This window comes from Prenolepis imparis, unplaced genomic scaffold, assembly GCF_030444845.1.
Source record: "Prenolepis imparis isolate NDT839.2.m4 unplaced genomic scaffold, iyPreImpa1.0 SCAF_9, whole genome shotgun sequence".
NCBI classification, from domain to species: domain Eukaryota; kingdom Metazoa; phylum Arthropoda; class Insecta; order Hymenoptera; family Formicidae; genus Prenolepis; species Prenolepis imparis.
Window position 1 is genome coordinate 9,484,033 of NW_028141167.1, and position 16,243 is coordinate 9,500,275.

General features: G+C 32.5%; 1 protein-coding gene across 3 annotated transcripts; it reads left to right on the plus strand.

The window, feature by feature from the left end:
* Nucleotides 1-11,722: 11,722 nt before the first annotated feature.
* On the plus strand, nt 11,723-16,071 carry Usp30 (ubiquitin specific protease 30). Of its 3 annotated transcripts, none has more exons than XM_083046145.1 (7): nt 11,725-11,739; nt 12,116-12,619; nt 13,019-13,171; nt 13,397-13,560; nt 13,754-14,185; nt 14,287-14,622; nt 15,002-16,071. In XM_083046145.1, exons 2-7 carry the CDS (start codon nt 12,520-12,522, stop codon nt 15,251-15,253), a joined length of 1,437 nt encoding a protein of 478 aa, XP_082902271.1. In that variant the 5' UTR covers nt 11,725-11,739; nt 12,116-12,519; the 3' UTR covers nt 15,254-16,071. The 3 variants fall into 3 exon arrangements, with proteins under 3 accessions (XP_082902269.1, XP_082902271.1, XP_082902270.1); XM_083046144.1 differs by lacking the exon at nt 11,725-11,739 and adding an exon at nt 11,784-11,799; XM_083046143.1 differs by having other exon boundaries at nt 11,723-12,619.
* Nucleotides 16,072-16,243: the final 172 nt, after the last annotated feature.

Consider the following 16,243-nt stretch of genomic DNA (forward strand, 5'->3'; position numbering starts at 1 on the left):
CGAGATTTTTCTTATTCGTACGATTTCAACAGGTCAGCGTAATGCAATACATATAGCAATGCAATTTTCTCGCGGAGAAATTGGACCTCTTCCAGTCCTCTTTAATGACAGGAAGAAATACGCGGAGGATGATGATTCTTCGGCCAAACAGTATGTCGTGTGTCGTACAGTATGTGTTACAGAGTCGATTGAGAAAACTCGTCTTATCCGTTTCAACTTGTAATGATCTACTAAAGCCAGTAGAACATGTCGTAAAACATAAAATACATAACTAAGTTGCTCAGTGTTAAAAGATTAAAAGATTGTATAATTCAGTGAAACTTTATTTTTGGAATTTTAATTTAGGTATTTAAAAATAAAATACTTTTTCTCGTTGAAACAATGTTAACTCAAGCATATTTAAAAGAGATATACTATAATTAAAGAAGTATTTTTTGAAAATTAATTTATAAAATACTGAACGTATTTTTATTTGGTCCGTAAATTTTCATTCACGTGCTTATCATCGCTCGATTATTACGTAAAAATTATTACGGTTGATCGCGCATCATTAGGACGCACTTATTCCACGGGCGTGGGTGACCCATGTCAGTGTGCCAAGAGAACCACGATAGTTACGATCGAACAGCCGGTGCGTGCCAAACGTATGTGTTAGGCGAGGCTAGGCGAAAAGATCGAAGCCTCTGAATCATTTAAAATTTTAAACCACCCCCGGCTCCCTTTAATCATCCCGTTGTCGCATGACTTATCTGGAGACGTGCAAAATTAGCGAGCGAAAGATAGCACAGGAATTCATAAGTTTCTATTTCGAATAAAGCACACACATCGTCTTACGTATTTTCTAGCAAAAAACAGTAAGACACCAATCGCAGGCTTGAGTGACATAACGAATAAATCGTTTAAGCATAAGAATTTTTCAAGACGACTTTGATACATTCGGATATTGTTTTTGACATATCTTTTTTTTAAGAGTGGAAAATATTTCGAAGAAAGATAATTATAATCTATGCTGTACTTTATTTAATTCAATTCCGTTTTACGATTTTCGTGACAATTTTTGTTACAAAAATACATCGCATGTATTTTTTTAAATTTATTGTTAGTTAAAATCCACTTTGGTATCAAAACTCAATTGATAATGATGAAAAATAGCATCATCCACGCTTGGCAAATAAACATAATTAGAGTCTCGCATAACTAAGACCTTAAATCATCTCACGAACGGCAATTTGCGTGAGGTGCAATTTATCGATGAGTGTTCTCGCGATGTTTGGCACAGGCTCAGCAAGTTTCGAGCGGACGGTGGCCACCCGTTAAATTAGCGCGATACATTTTTTCGCGGTCGAAGCTAAATAAATACCCGACAGACGAAACGGAAAACCGAAATTGCGGAAACGACTCAGAGCTCGTAAAACGATCCAGTTGTACAGAATACCCCAAAAGTACCGACTATTTTTACAATTATTCTTTCAATTATAGTAATATATGATACATATATGATAATTATTTATATAAATAACAATATTTATTTTTTAAATTAATTTTAGATGGATCTTATCAAAATTTAATTCGACGCCGAATCATCAAAATATTTAATTCTGAAAGTCTAAGTCTATTTTTTTATTTTAATATTTTTTATCTCTTTTCGTACTCTTTTATTTATCTCCCGGTACGTTATTTCTGATAAACGAGCAGATGAAATGAATTTTTTTGCTTAACTTTTATATTTTTAATTCTTACAGTTATTTTTCAGAAAATTTAAAAGTGTATATCACGTGTATTTAAAATAAATCTCTACTTTTCACATTCTATTTGATATCTTTCGTAATTTTTCGGCTATTTGCTTCACTTTACTCTAGTACAAGCGATCGGTCCAAATGACGTCGGCGGATGTTGGCCGCTGATCCGATGTTCTAACAGTGCGCACTTCTATAGTCAAAGATCGTAGGTATGCGCGATGAAGACGATGAAGAGAAAAAGAGACGAGGGGAAGTTCTCGAAACACGCGTGCACACACGCGTTCGGCGGAGACCTGAAGCGCGAGAAGTGCGAGCAGAAGAGACCGAATCTAAGATTATTTCGGGATCGGCGGAGATAAACCGGGCCAACGTCGAGATGGAACACGAACGAAACGAGCCTCGTCTCGCCTCACCGACGTGAGCCTTGAAGCTTGAGTCATCATCATCCTACCGTCATCGTCATCGTCGAGACAATTATGAATTTGATATTATACAAGCGACACGTAACAACAACGAGCGTATCCAAATTTCTGGATAGTCGCATTCTTTTCTTTATAGTATATTGTCTGAATCATACTGTATTTATATATATATCGAATTATATTTGTAAAGAACAAATATTTCTAACCAGATTTTTAAATGCAAACTTCTTACACTGTATAAAAATATCTGAATATATGTGAGAGAAATCCTTTCAACTTTTATTTATTTAAAATTTATATATTATATATATACATTTTATTTAATTTATTATTTTGTTTCTGCACACTTTGTGTAAATTTAAATACACCAAAAGGGGGCGAAAATACATAAAATTATCGCAGATGAATACATTGAATTAAATTCAAATAATTCGTCATTAATCTGAGATGTCTCCGTGCTTTATTTATTGCATCGTTTAATTTTGGATCGTTCTCAATTACGGACAGAAGATATTAAAAGCTTCTGTAACGTATAAATACCCGACAAAATAAATCTAAAGCAATAAAAGCTATAGAAACGGATATTCTTTTTTTGTACACGATGTATAGAGGAAAATTATTTAATTTAATTTATATAATGTAAAAATTATTTAAAAAATAAACTAAATATATATATAAATTTTAAAGTCCTAACAATGTTTTCTGAATTTCTTAAATGCAGCAATTAAGAAATTATATAAGATGCCATATAGATATATACAATAAACCTAATATTATAATTTTTATTTTTCAATTTTTCTTTTATGTATTTTGTAATATATACAAAAATATATCTTATTTTTTATATTGTGTGCAAAAATATTTTTTATTTTCTTATTATATTTTGATTAATTCTGCAAGTGTTTTCGAGTCATTCGTTCGTTAACTGAAATTGCAATTCAAGAATTCATAATGAGAGCACAGAGTAACTTACTCTATGAGATGGTTTCTTCAAAAGAAACTCTTATAATCGCGAAGAATGATTTGGCTGCAATACAAGAGGTACAATGGTCGGTTAGTATTGCATGTTAAGTGCATTACGTGTTCCCTCGACCAGTTTGCATTACACATATGTATACACGACCCATTTACCGACAAGTATTTTTATTACCGCTAAAATATTTTTATTATTATTTTCCGCGATTGTCGAATTTCATCTCATTAAATCTAAATTGAAAGGAGCGAAATCTCGCGACGTTTTCGGATTCAAACGATTAATTCTCTTAACGTTTTACGCGCTTTACTAGCCGTTTTACTAGTCAATCGCAAGTCATTCCATATGCAAGCTCTAATTTATTACGCGTTTCATATATTTCCGCTATATTCGCGTTTGATGATCTTAGCTCTTGAGCGAGCGAATGCCTCGCTCACCAATAAAAGAGAGCGTCTGAGAATTTACGATGCAGCTCGATTTAATAAACGTGAAACGAAACGACTTGGGAAATTATTAGAAATTGTTGTACCATGTCTTGTTAAACGATTCGCACTTACTTGGAGAACTTACAAAAGTAAGATTCAAAATTCGAACTACGATGATCAACGCGTCTTTACGAATTCCAATTCTTTTCAATTATATTCCTTTCATTCCTAAATATCCTATCCAAAAGAAACATCAAAATGTCAACTCAAAATATACAGGCTTAATATATGTATAGAATATATATAAGTAAAAAATTATATATATATTTTTTAAAATAATAGATATTTAATAAAAAATTATATGTACATTTTTTAAATAATACATATTTAATAGAAAAATTATATATAAACAAATATAATTTTTTCTATTAAATATCTATTTAAAAAAAAAAATCTCTGTCGGAATATATAATTTAATGTTCTTCCTGAAGCACATAAAAATATATTTGAATTTATGTCAATATTCACTGGAACAAAAAAAATTGTTCAAGCTCAAACTTCTTTAGCTTTCCGATCTTTCTACGAGAAAACTCGCACAACGACCTATAAAAGTGTTTATGAAAAACCAAGAATACCATCGCTCGATCAGCAGCATCCGCGAAGTGCCCGGCATGGCTCTCGGCTTTCGGTCCAAAACTTCGCTCGAGAATGCATGCTATCGCTATCGCGGTATACAAAATCGATACTCCCCCGACTATCGTTATTCATTCGAAACGCGACACGATGATCCGCGACGAGTCATCATCTCCCAGGAGATGACGACGACGAATAGAACGTACTCGGGTATACCGCTGGTATTCCGTTTCGATGCCAAGTTTTCGCGGCTGTTGTTCTATACCCTGGTGGGTATCTCGCGCCAGGAACGATCACATCGGCGCCGAGGCAACCGAGGCGACGACGGCACCGGATGAGGGATGGTCGTGCGGTGAACGGTGATCGAAAAGCAAGGCCGCCTGTGACGCGAAACGGAATTTTGAGAAGAGGAATTTCGCGGTCGCTGATGTATTCGACGCGAAAAAAGCGAATGGACCGTAAGCGATTATTCGATCGAAAAAATCATGCGAAAAGAGCAGAAAGATATCTCGCGAACGCGAATATTTACAGCTCAAGCGATGACAAATACACTTTGCGGAATGAGAATCAATTTGTACTTATACAGAAAAATTATCTGCAGATTTCGAAAATTAAAATATAGTAAAATTAATAATTAATTAATTAATAATTAATAATAATAAAATTGGTATATGATTAATGAATCTTTTCGCTGTTTGTTTAATAAGAAGTTTGAAAGATGCGATGCGCGCCAGCTTTTTTCCTCCACGAAAAAAATCAAGTGCAAGTTCACCGGAACCGCGTGTGCATTAATTTCTTCGTTTGCACTCTTCTCTCTCTTTTAGGACGCACCTGACCGGAAATTAACTAGAGAGAAGTTCGCGACTGTACTACCAATTGATATTATTAATTAGCCGTCACAAAAAGCCGTCGAAACGTCGACGCTTTTCCTTCTTCGAGAGGATCTTTTGGCATCCGTCATCCACGTCCCGCCACGATAATAATTACGAGTTACAATGTTGTGTAATTTGCGTGTATATTCGGTAATTCAGCCGACGCCGGGATCTAATTCGAGCGAAGATATTTGGACGAGAGTCTCGCGAAACTGCGATAATTAATCCTGTCGGAAGATGACGGCTCAATGAATGCGGCTATGCGGGTGAATTTTGTTGGCATCCGAGCGACACGGCGACAAGATAAGTCATACGATTAAATTACATTGTATTACGTTACATACGAATAAAATTGTTACCGTGTCCGGGGCTGTCGATCTTACAGAAAAATATGACACGTTAGCATTTGTTAAATTTTTCAAACGAATTATGAAATAAATTTGATTGATACAATTGATCAAGTATAGACAGATTAATCTAAAGAGACAATGCTTCATCGATACTTTCGAATAAATAATTATTTCTCTCAAGCATCTCATTTCTATATAATAAATTTTCAGCTGATTTGACAGTTTGCAGCCGATTTCTGTCAAAAAATATTATTCGAGTTTAAAGTATTATTATAACATGTTATTTATAACGTTATTATTTTAATTTTTATATCATATTTTTATTTTAAAATTTAATTAGCAAATTAATGCTTTAATCAACTGATTTCTGTCACAAAATATTAATAAAGTTTAAACAAACTTTATATAAAAATATCATTCTTTTTTGCATAAAATCAAATGGCGCGCGCTTGTATTGTTCTAGTAATTATAGATAACTTATATGGAATTTTATATATTTCAATATAATTTTATATTGTTATATCTGATTATATGTATATAAAAAAATTTTTTATCGGGTAGAAAAAGAGAGGTGAGCCAAAGCTCGACTTAGTTAGTAAGAGCGACCTAAACGGTGACTGCTATATTGTCGCTGGGAAACGAAAATAGCTGCTGTCAGCCTCAGAGGCAAATTGTAGCGATGAGAGGACGAAGAGGGGTGACGATGAAGAACTAAGGTAGCATAGTGCGCGATGACGACGAAGAAGGTGGGACCAAGAGACGCGACGACGAAGCGAGTCGAATGAGGGTGTTATGTGGGATCTGGAATGAAGAACCCGGCCGAACGAACTTATTACATAATTCGTCTTTTTCTGCTACTTTTTCATTTTTTCTTCTTTTTCGAATTTCAAAGCCTCGAGTCCCGAAATTTGTTCTGCTGCGCGTTATTATGGCATCACGTGAAAGAGAGATTGAAAACTTGACACAATAAAAATCCATATAATCATACATAAGGCTCGATGACTCATGAAAAAAAAAAAATAAGCATCGAAAATAGAATTCTCGAAATAAATAAAAATAATGATTTGTAAAATGATATCTCTTGATTCAGGTGTTGAGTTATTGGGGAACATTTTTTTGCCACTCAACCGAAGACTCGTTGATGAAAATAAGAGTAGAATTTTGGGGAAAAATTTATTATTTAGATATATATAAGGGAATAAATGAGATGCTTGAGAGAAATAATTATTTATTCGAAAGTATCGATGAAGCATTATCTCTTTAGATTAGTCTGTCTATACTTAATCAATTGTATCAAAAAAAATTATTTCATAATTTGTTTGAAACATTTTACAAATGGTAACGTGTCATATTTTTCTGTAAGATCAATAGCCCCGGACACGGTAACAATTTTATTCGTATGTAACGTAATACAATGTAATTGAATTTTGACTTGTCTTAAAATATTAAAAGTCGACACTATGTTGCCTCGAACCCTATGCGGCGCATTCTTATATTATGTATATTAAATAAAAAAATTTGTACGCTGGTATCTGCGTGGTACCAAAATATTCTGCAAACAATGTACTAACGATATATATGAGCGATGAATTTTTGGCTCGCCTTAAAATATTAAAAATCAACACTATGTCGCCGCGGACTCTATGCGGCGCATTCTTATATTATGTATATATAATAAAATAATTTGTACGCTGGTGTCTGCTTGGTATCAAAATATTCTTCAAACAATGTACTATCGATATATATAAGAAAAGGATTTTTGGCTCCTTTTAAAATATTAAAAGTCGACACTATGTCGTTACGGACCCTATGCGGCGCATCCTTATATTAAGTATAATTAATAAAAAAATTTGTGCGCTGGTGTGTGCTTGGTACCAAAATATTCTACAAACAATGTGCTTTCGAAATATACAAAAGATTAATTTTTGGCTCGTCTTAAAATATTAAGACTCGATACTATATCGCCGCGAATCCTATGCGGCGCATTTTTATATTACGTATATTACTATATTTAGAGAAGCCAAAAATTCATCGTTTGTATATTTTGATAGTATATTGTAAAAAAATTATTTTTATACCAAACAAATACGAGCCTACAAATTCCTTTATTTAATATACATAATATAAGTCTGCGGTATATAGGGTCCGCGGCTATAAAATATCGATATTTAATATTCTAAAGAGAGCCAAAAATTAATCCTTTGTTTTTTTTAATTGTACATTATATGCAGATTACTTTTATATCAAATAGATTCAAACCTACAAATTTCTTCATTTAATATACATAATATAAGTTCGCGGTATATAGGGTCCGCGGCTATAAAATATCGATATTTGATATTCTAAAGAGAGCCAAAAATTAATCGCTTATTTTTCTTAATAGTACATTATATGCAAACTTCATTTATATTAAATAGATTCAAGCCTACAAATTTTTTTATTTAATACATATAATATATATGTCTGAGTCTTAATGTGCCCGCGGCTATAAAGTATCGATATTTAATATTCTAATAAGAGCCAAAAATTCATCGTTTGTTTTTTTCAATAGTATATTCTTTGCCAATTACTTTTATATCAATCAGATTTAAACCTACAAACTTTTTCAATTTAATACTCATAATATAAATCTGCGGTTTATAGGTTCCGCGGCTATAAATTATCGATTTTTAATATTTTAAAAGGAGCCAAAAATTCATCGTTTGTTTTTTTCAGTAGTATATTCATTACAGATTATTTTTATACCAAAAAGAATCGAGCGTACAAACTTCTTCAATTTAACACAACACACATAATAAAAGTTGCGTCTTATAGAGTCCGCGGTTATAAAGTATTTATTTTTAACATTTTAAAAGGAGCCAAAAATTCATCGTTTTTTTTTTTCAATAATATATTCTTCACAGATTACTTTTATATCAATCAGATTTGAGCCTACAAACTTTTTCAATTTAATACACATAATAAAAGATTGCGTTTTATAGGATCCGCGGTTATAAATTATTGATTTTTAATATTTTAAAAAGAGCCAAAAATTCATCGTTTGTTTTTTTCAGTAGCATACTCATTGCAGATTATTTTTATACCAAAAAAATCGAGCGTACAAACTTTTTCAATTTAATACACATAATGAAAGATTGCGTTTTATAGGGTCCGCGGTTATAAAGTATCGATTTTTAATATTCTAAAGAAGGCCAAAAATAAATTGTTTGTTTTTTTTAATAGCATAGTGTATGCAAATTACAACTATTAAGAATTATATTATGTGTATTAAACAAAAATATTTGAACGCTCGAATCTATTTGATATAAAAGTAATAAAATGTACTATTAAAAAAAACAAATGACTAATCTTTGATTGTCTTTATAATATTAAAAATCGATACTTTATAGCCGCGGATCCTATATGGTGCTTTTGTTTCGTATATTAAATAAAGAATTTGTACGCTCGCATGTTTAAGATATAGAAATAATCTGCAAACAGTGTAGTATCGAAATATACAAGCAATGAATTTTTGGCTTTTTTTAAAATTTTAAATATTGATTCTTTGTAACCACGGACCCTATACAACGTAGACTTATATTACGTATATTAAATAAAATAATTTGTACACTCGTATGTTTTTTGTACAAAAATAATCCGCAGACATTGTAATATCGAAATATATAAGTGATGTATATTTCACTCGTTTTAAAAAATTAAAAATCGGCACTATGTCGTCATGAACTCTGTTCAGTCGCCGCGAACACCGCAGATTTATATTATGTATTTTAAATAAAATATATTTAAAATTTTATATTTTTATTATATAAAATATAATATTTTATTTCGTGTTATAAAATATATGAGGCGTTAATTTGCTAATTATGTTTTAAAATAATAAGATGTTATAAAAATTAAAATAATAATATGTTTGAAATAACATGTTATAATATTTTAAATTTGTTTATTATTTTTTACAGTTATCAGTTGATTCCTGTCAAAAAATAGCAATCGAAAATGAAGTATTATAACATATAACATAAGTATAATAACATATATAAGTATTATATCATTTACAATATATTACTATTTTAATATTTTTAACATATTGTTATTTTAAAATTTAATTAGCAAAGTAACGATTTATTAATATTTCTTGACAGAAATCAGCTGATTAAAGTGTTAATAATATTATATGTTATAGTTCTTTAAACTCTATTAATATTTTTTGACAGTTATCAGCTGATTCCTGTCAAAAAATATTAATCGAAAATAAGATATTATATTATAACATATTATTTACAACATTATTATTTTAATTCTTATAACATATTTTTATTTTAAAATTTAGTTAGCAAATTAACATCTTAATAAGCTGATTTAAAAAAAAATATAATTCGAGTTTAAATAAACTTTATATAATCTATTTAATAATATTCTTTTTAATATAAAATGAAAGAATTTTTATTTCTTATGAAAGATCTCTGCTGAAATTATTTATTCTTTCCTACCGCCCCTTTCCGATCATCACTCTATTGATACCGACTAATTAATGATGATGTATAAAACGCTTAGGCAACTCGACAACATATATATATAGTTGTTCATGTGTCTTATTAAATTTGAGTACAATCTCCGAAACGAGCACGCCAAAAATAGTATTATTTATGTATTTATTTATTATAATGAAGAAAATTTATATGAACGTTTGTTTATCTCTCTTATCCTGTTACCCAAAATGAATTTGGGTGAATTTTACAGGCGCATTTTGAATAATTCTCGTTATAAAAATTATATTAAAACGTAGAACGTGTAAAAAATGTTTAGGACAAAACGTGTCAAATTTTTTTTATTTAAAAATTCCACTTACCTTTTAGTTTCTGTTCTCGAAGATCACCGCCGATCTCGCGATGTGAGCGTCGCCTTATTCGTGTATTTCTTGCGTTCCCGCGATGCGTATTTGCGTATCTACATATAACGCACACGCATTCGCCTCACGAGCGGATGACGTCAAATACAGTCATCGTCGAGAGATGCAATTTCCTTCACCCTCTCGCGAAATGCGTCTTCCTTTCCCTCCTTCCTTTCTTCCTCGCCCTGTGGGCAAGGGGAAGCAGATGAATCGCACGACCTTCCTGCCATCCTCGTCGTCATCGATATGCGCTGACGTATTTTTCGTGCATGTGTGGGCGTTGAAGACCGGATGCACTCGTCAGCAATGCACTTTGGCGTGTGGCATCTTTCTCTGCACTCGTATAATCCTGTCACATATAAATCAAATATTTAGATACGACATTTTGACATCGATAGGATATAATTATTGCAGTAATTTAACGAAATAATCTTGCGCAATCTTTATCAATTTTCTCTTGTATTTGTCAGAAGTATTATTTTTAAAAATTTTATGAAATATATTAAGTATTATTAACTTTAATTTTTTTATTTATTGCACACTTATATTATTAACTTTTTTATATGTCACAATCATAAGTAAAATGATTCCGTTTGCAACATAATAATAATGTAATAGCACATGCGCAATATATATACGTGTGTGCACAGTAATCCGACAAATTATAATAGGATTATAAAAGATATCAGAGAACGCGAAATTACTTTTCCGGTATCTCTAAATCGAATATCAATACTCTCCTCTTTTTCAAAAACATTGTGCGAGATTGAGAATAGTACAAAATGTACAAAGAGAGTGCAACGCATGATATATAAAAAGGTTATAATTTAATCGACACTTCTCCATCGATTTTGCAACTAACAATAACCTCAATATCTCGTAGACAACTATAGTACCTATTTCCTATTGTTTTTGCCTCCTTTTTCTTCTTGTAGAATTGTATTTTCGAATTTTGCGTCCGTAAATTCACTCGCCATCACACTGCGTGTTTATTTTAAATATATACGTTAATTCACTGATATTTCTGAAGAGGGTGCTACTGTACGGGCAAAGTTTCAAACCATATACACTCGTTACGTCACAATTTTTAAATCGTTCCACTCGACGCTCGTGATCATTCATTTCAGGCCGATATTACATTTGTCGTACGACAAACTTTTTAAGCGCATTGATTGGCTGCAGTATAGAAAATTTCTCAAGTCTCTATTTTGTAGCCAATCAATGAGCTTAAAAAGTTTGTCGTACGACCAATGTAATATCGGCCTCATTCTGGGGTGCGTTCGAAAATCCTAGGGTAAAGTGATGTTTAGGTGAGCAATCAGGAGCAAGGATTTTTTTCTCCTCATTGGTCGATTAAACGCTACTCCTGCGGATAGAATTTTCGAACGCATCTCTTGTTTCGAAAACAAGGACAGATGATGTCGCGAGTGACAAGTAAAAACGCGCTCATGGCTGTCAACGCGACGTTGACAGCTGTTTTTTAAAATTATTTTCGTAAGAATAAAGAAATTGTTGGATTATTCCCGCTTCATTCTGTGCAACAGGCATTTATTGTACGCCTTTGCCTTCTTTAACTGCACTTGTTGCACTTGGAAATTTTGACTCTTCTCTCGCGATTTTTATATCTCTCTAACGCGCCGAAATGTAAATGTACTTATTATTCGAGTATAATATAAATTTGATCATAAACAATTTTTTTTCAAGAGAAAGAGAGAATTATGTAGTGCAATTGAAAGAAACATTCTATTCGTTTTAGGATACTGCAAGTACAAATGCGTTTTTATACACTTTTTTATCGTTCTCGTTGCAGCTGCGCATACTTTGGACTTGGTCGCGTGAGATCTCTGTTAATAAAAAAACGCGCCTCATACATTCTTTCCGAATTTAATAAATATTTATCTTCTATTTTTTTTCCTATTCGTTCCCCTCTATTTTTCGTCACGTTACACTTGTCATTCGAGGGTAACCTAGAAATCGCTCGCGTTCAATCGCTTTATACTCGAGCGGCGCGACTCGCCAAGGAGTAACGTCACTTGGAAATTTCTCGTCCAAGTTAGATTCCGTCCACGTCGAGTTTCTTTTTCGCTCGGCGTTTTCATCGGGCAGCGTTGGTCGTTTCGGAAGCATGCTCGAGCAAATAGGAGAGGGAATTACGCGAGCTGTAATGTATGTAAGTTAAAAGATCGCCCCGTCTGGAAAGCGATTTCATACGTAATGGATGTAGAGAGAATCGCGATGTTCGCCGGCGTCGGTTTCGCCATCGCCGTCGGCCTATTTGTCCTCTGGGGCCCGTCGCCGAAACCCCGAAAAAAAGGTAATGCCCGAGCCTCAAAACTCCAAGTATCTATATCAAGCAAAAATCAAGATTATTTCTTTGTCATACTCTCTAATTTTTTCTTTCTTTCTTTTGTGTTTATTTTTTTCATTTCCAATAAAATTATTACGAGACTAATATTAATTATGCATTGTCAATTATATCTTCTCTCTTTTTTAGCTACAGTGTTAAAAATAACAGTAAAGTTAAAATGTTTTTTCTAGATCTTTTATCAGAGATTTATTTATTTTGTATTTTTATTTCATTGTAGTTTTCTCTCAATTTTATATATCTTTTAAATTTTTTAATACTTTTTATAATTAACTTTATCTAATTATAGATATTTTTGTATTTAATAGAGCCAACATTCTGATACTTATAATATTATTTGTGTTCTAGGCCAAGTTGTCGGGATCAATAATTTGGGATATACATGTTTTCTGAATTCTCTCTTGCAAGCCCTGGCTGCTTGCCCCACATTTATTTTCTGGCTTCAAAGACAGCAGGAAAAGAACAGAAATTTTGCTGATACACTATTTTCTGTCCTCAAGAGTATGAAATTTTGATCAGATATTAAAATTATAATATCCCATCCCTAAATATATTAAACTGCAAGTTCTCGTAGTTTTTTCAAAACTATTTTTTATTTTGCGACAGCTTTGAAATCTTTAATCTTAAAGCATTTTTCGTATCAAATTTTTGGAAATTATTCATATATATTACTGTTATTTCTTTACACTTTTATATCTTTTTATACTTCTTGTACTTACCTTACAGAGATTAATGGTTTTGCGGATGACTTGTATGGTAATGTGACACCCGTTGAAATCATTTCTTCTGTCGGTTCGCTGTGGAATTTTGGGCCTGGTCATCAAGATGCTCACGAGTTGTTCCATGTAGTTCTTAGCGCATTAGACGCTGAAATGCAGCCTGCAAATAGAGTATGTGATATTAAACAATATTTCAGTATTGTCTGTAACATAATTTGTTTGACAATTGAAAGTCACAAAGTTAAAAGAAAAAATTTTATATATTTCTCCAAGATTTTTATAATTGATAAAAGTTGACTCTTATGATTCAACTTACTAATTATTAGACTTACTACTAATTAATCATTAATTGTCGCGCTTTCAGAAAGGCTGTTTGTCTGACGCGCTGCCGCCAAGTCCGAATATGGAGTCAAACATGAGAGGAGTGGCTGACATTCCTGAATCTCAAATTCTAAATCTCAGAAGCGCATCCTGCAATGATATTGCATCGGTGAAAACTGAGACCGATACTCCAAAGGGCTTCGACAAGAACTGTAACAATCAAATGATGACCTCGACCTCGTCTGTATCCAGCATGTCTCCGAGCATTGGGTGCAGACCCGGTATGATCCTTGCCAGATCTTCAGAATTGCTGTCGCGAAGCATTCAAAGCAATGGCGATTATAAGAGTCCCTTCAGATCGTGGAAATCTCTATGTGCCATGCCCTTTGTCAACATTCCCTCGGTCTCAGTAGAGACGCATCCGTTCTCAGGTCTGATCACCAGCCAAGTTCAGTGCAGCAGCTGCTTCTGGAAGGTACACAAAAAAGTGCAAGATAAATTCTGCCTTCAAATTTAAATTATCGAATTAAACATTTCTATGTACTAGATTTTAATATCAATCTGATTTTTTTTCAGTCTTCGGTACGTTACGACAAGCTCGAGACCTTATCGTTACCGTTACCACCGCTCACCTCGTTCATGCCGCAACACCACACTCTGGAGTGGCTGCTGTCACGTTTTGTGGACAGCGAGATGGTACGCGACGTGCAATGCGATGGATGCTCGTCGCGTTGTGCCGCCGTCAAGACCCTCACTCTCGGAAAATTGCCCAAGTGCTTATGCTTGCACATCCCGAGGACTACGTGGAGTTCCTCGGGCGTGCCAATTAAAAGGGACGACCAGATTACGTTTCCCGAACTTCTGGTGCTAGATCCTTACACTTACACAGAAACAAAAAAGAGAAGCGCACAGGTAAGTTTGATAATTTTCTTATAATAAATAAAAACAAATTTTATTGAATTTATTATAATTAAAAAAATAAAAATAAACATTTTATTGATTACAACTGTAAGATACTTAGTTTATCAAATTACAATTATTATAATAAAATTAAATTTATTACAATACAATTTATTATAATAAATTATTAAATTTATTATAATAACATTTATCATAATAAAATTATTATAATGTAATTAAAATTAAAATATTAAAAGATAATTGAAAAGATTCAATTGAAATTTGTAATTGGGAACTGTAGTTAATTCATATGTATGTATAATCTTCAGCGTAAACTTCTATAGATAATACATAATTCAATTAATTTAATTTAAAATCTTTATATTTATAGGGTGATGTGAAGTTTCTCGATAGTGGTTTTACGACGATACAGGGTAAACATAAGTATCGATTATGCGCGGTGATCGAACACCGCGGCCCGGTGGATTCCGGTCATTTTGTTTGCTTTAGACGCGGAAATAAAACGGATCAGTGGCTGTACACGTCCGACATCGTTGTCGAGAGCGTGTCTCTAACGCAGGTGCTGCTTGCTAGCCCGTACCTGCTTTTTTACGAGCGCATTAGCAGCGTTTGTCCTAGCTAGGAATAAATTTTCGAGGTGATAGGCAATCTATAGGAATTACATAATTGCGAGTCGATGATCAGTAATGAGAGCTCGTTCTTTTTAGCCACGCTCTCTCACGCTTTCGGTATTGAAAGTATAAAGATCATTGACGGAAGTAAAATGGAAGGTAGAATTACAGATTTGCAAATAAGCGTGTAGAAAGTGTAGCTGGAAAAAGAACAGGGATAAGATTTGCAAAATACAAGAGACTGTCGAATTTTCCATAATTAGTTTATAGTAACGCTCGATATTCGCGACGTGTAATTGCGATAATACTTTGTTATAATCTGCGACTATAAAGCGCGTCCCTAGGTGATATTTTATAGCAGTGGCGAAATATATCAAGTATATCCAATTAATCCAAAATTCAGAAGCATTTTAACAGATGCGATAATAATTGCCATTATTAAATGCTGACAAATCTAACAGTGTAGTTAGTTTTGTGAAAGAGAAACTTCTTGCTTCTAATACATAGTGATAGTATATTCCTATCGGAAGAGACTGTCAATTCTTACAAATCGTTTTTTGATCAATTCATCATCGTTAAACTTCATTTTAATGAGGACTGGGATTGTGCCAATGAACAAAATCTCTTTGAATTAAATTTATTGAGAGAGATAAGGGAAATCTTGTAATTTTTTATTATAGTTTATATCTTAAAGAGCTCTTCAAGCTCTTGCAATATGTGCAATTGTTAAAAATATTACTATAATTATAAAGACTGTAAATCTTATTTTTTGTATATATTAAAGAATTGTTTTCTTTCTGGTTGGCATAAATGAACATGCTAATTACCAGAATAAATTTACTTTAAGAACTAATATAAAATACGTAATGTATGTAATTTAAAATCTTATAGAAAATGTATCAAATTGAAATAAAATAACAAAAATGCCAGATATAAAGATAAATCTTATTCAAAATTTAAAATATTATTTTCCTTTTGCAAAATATATTTTCATTAAAATA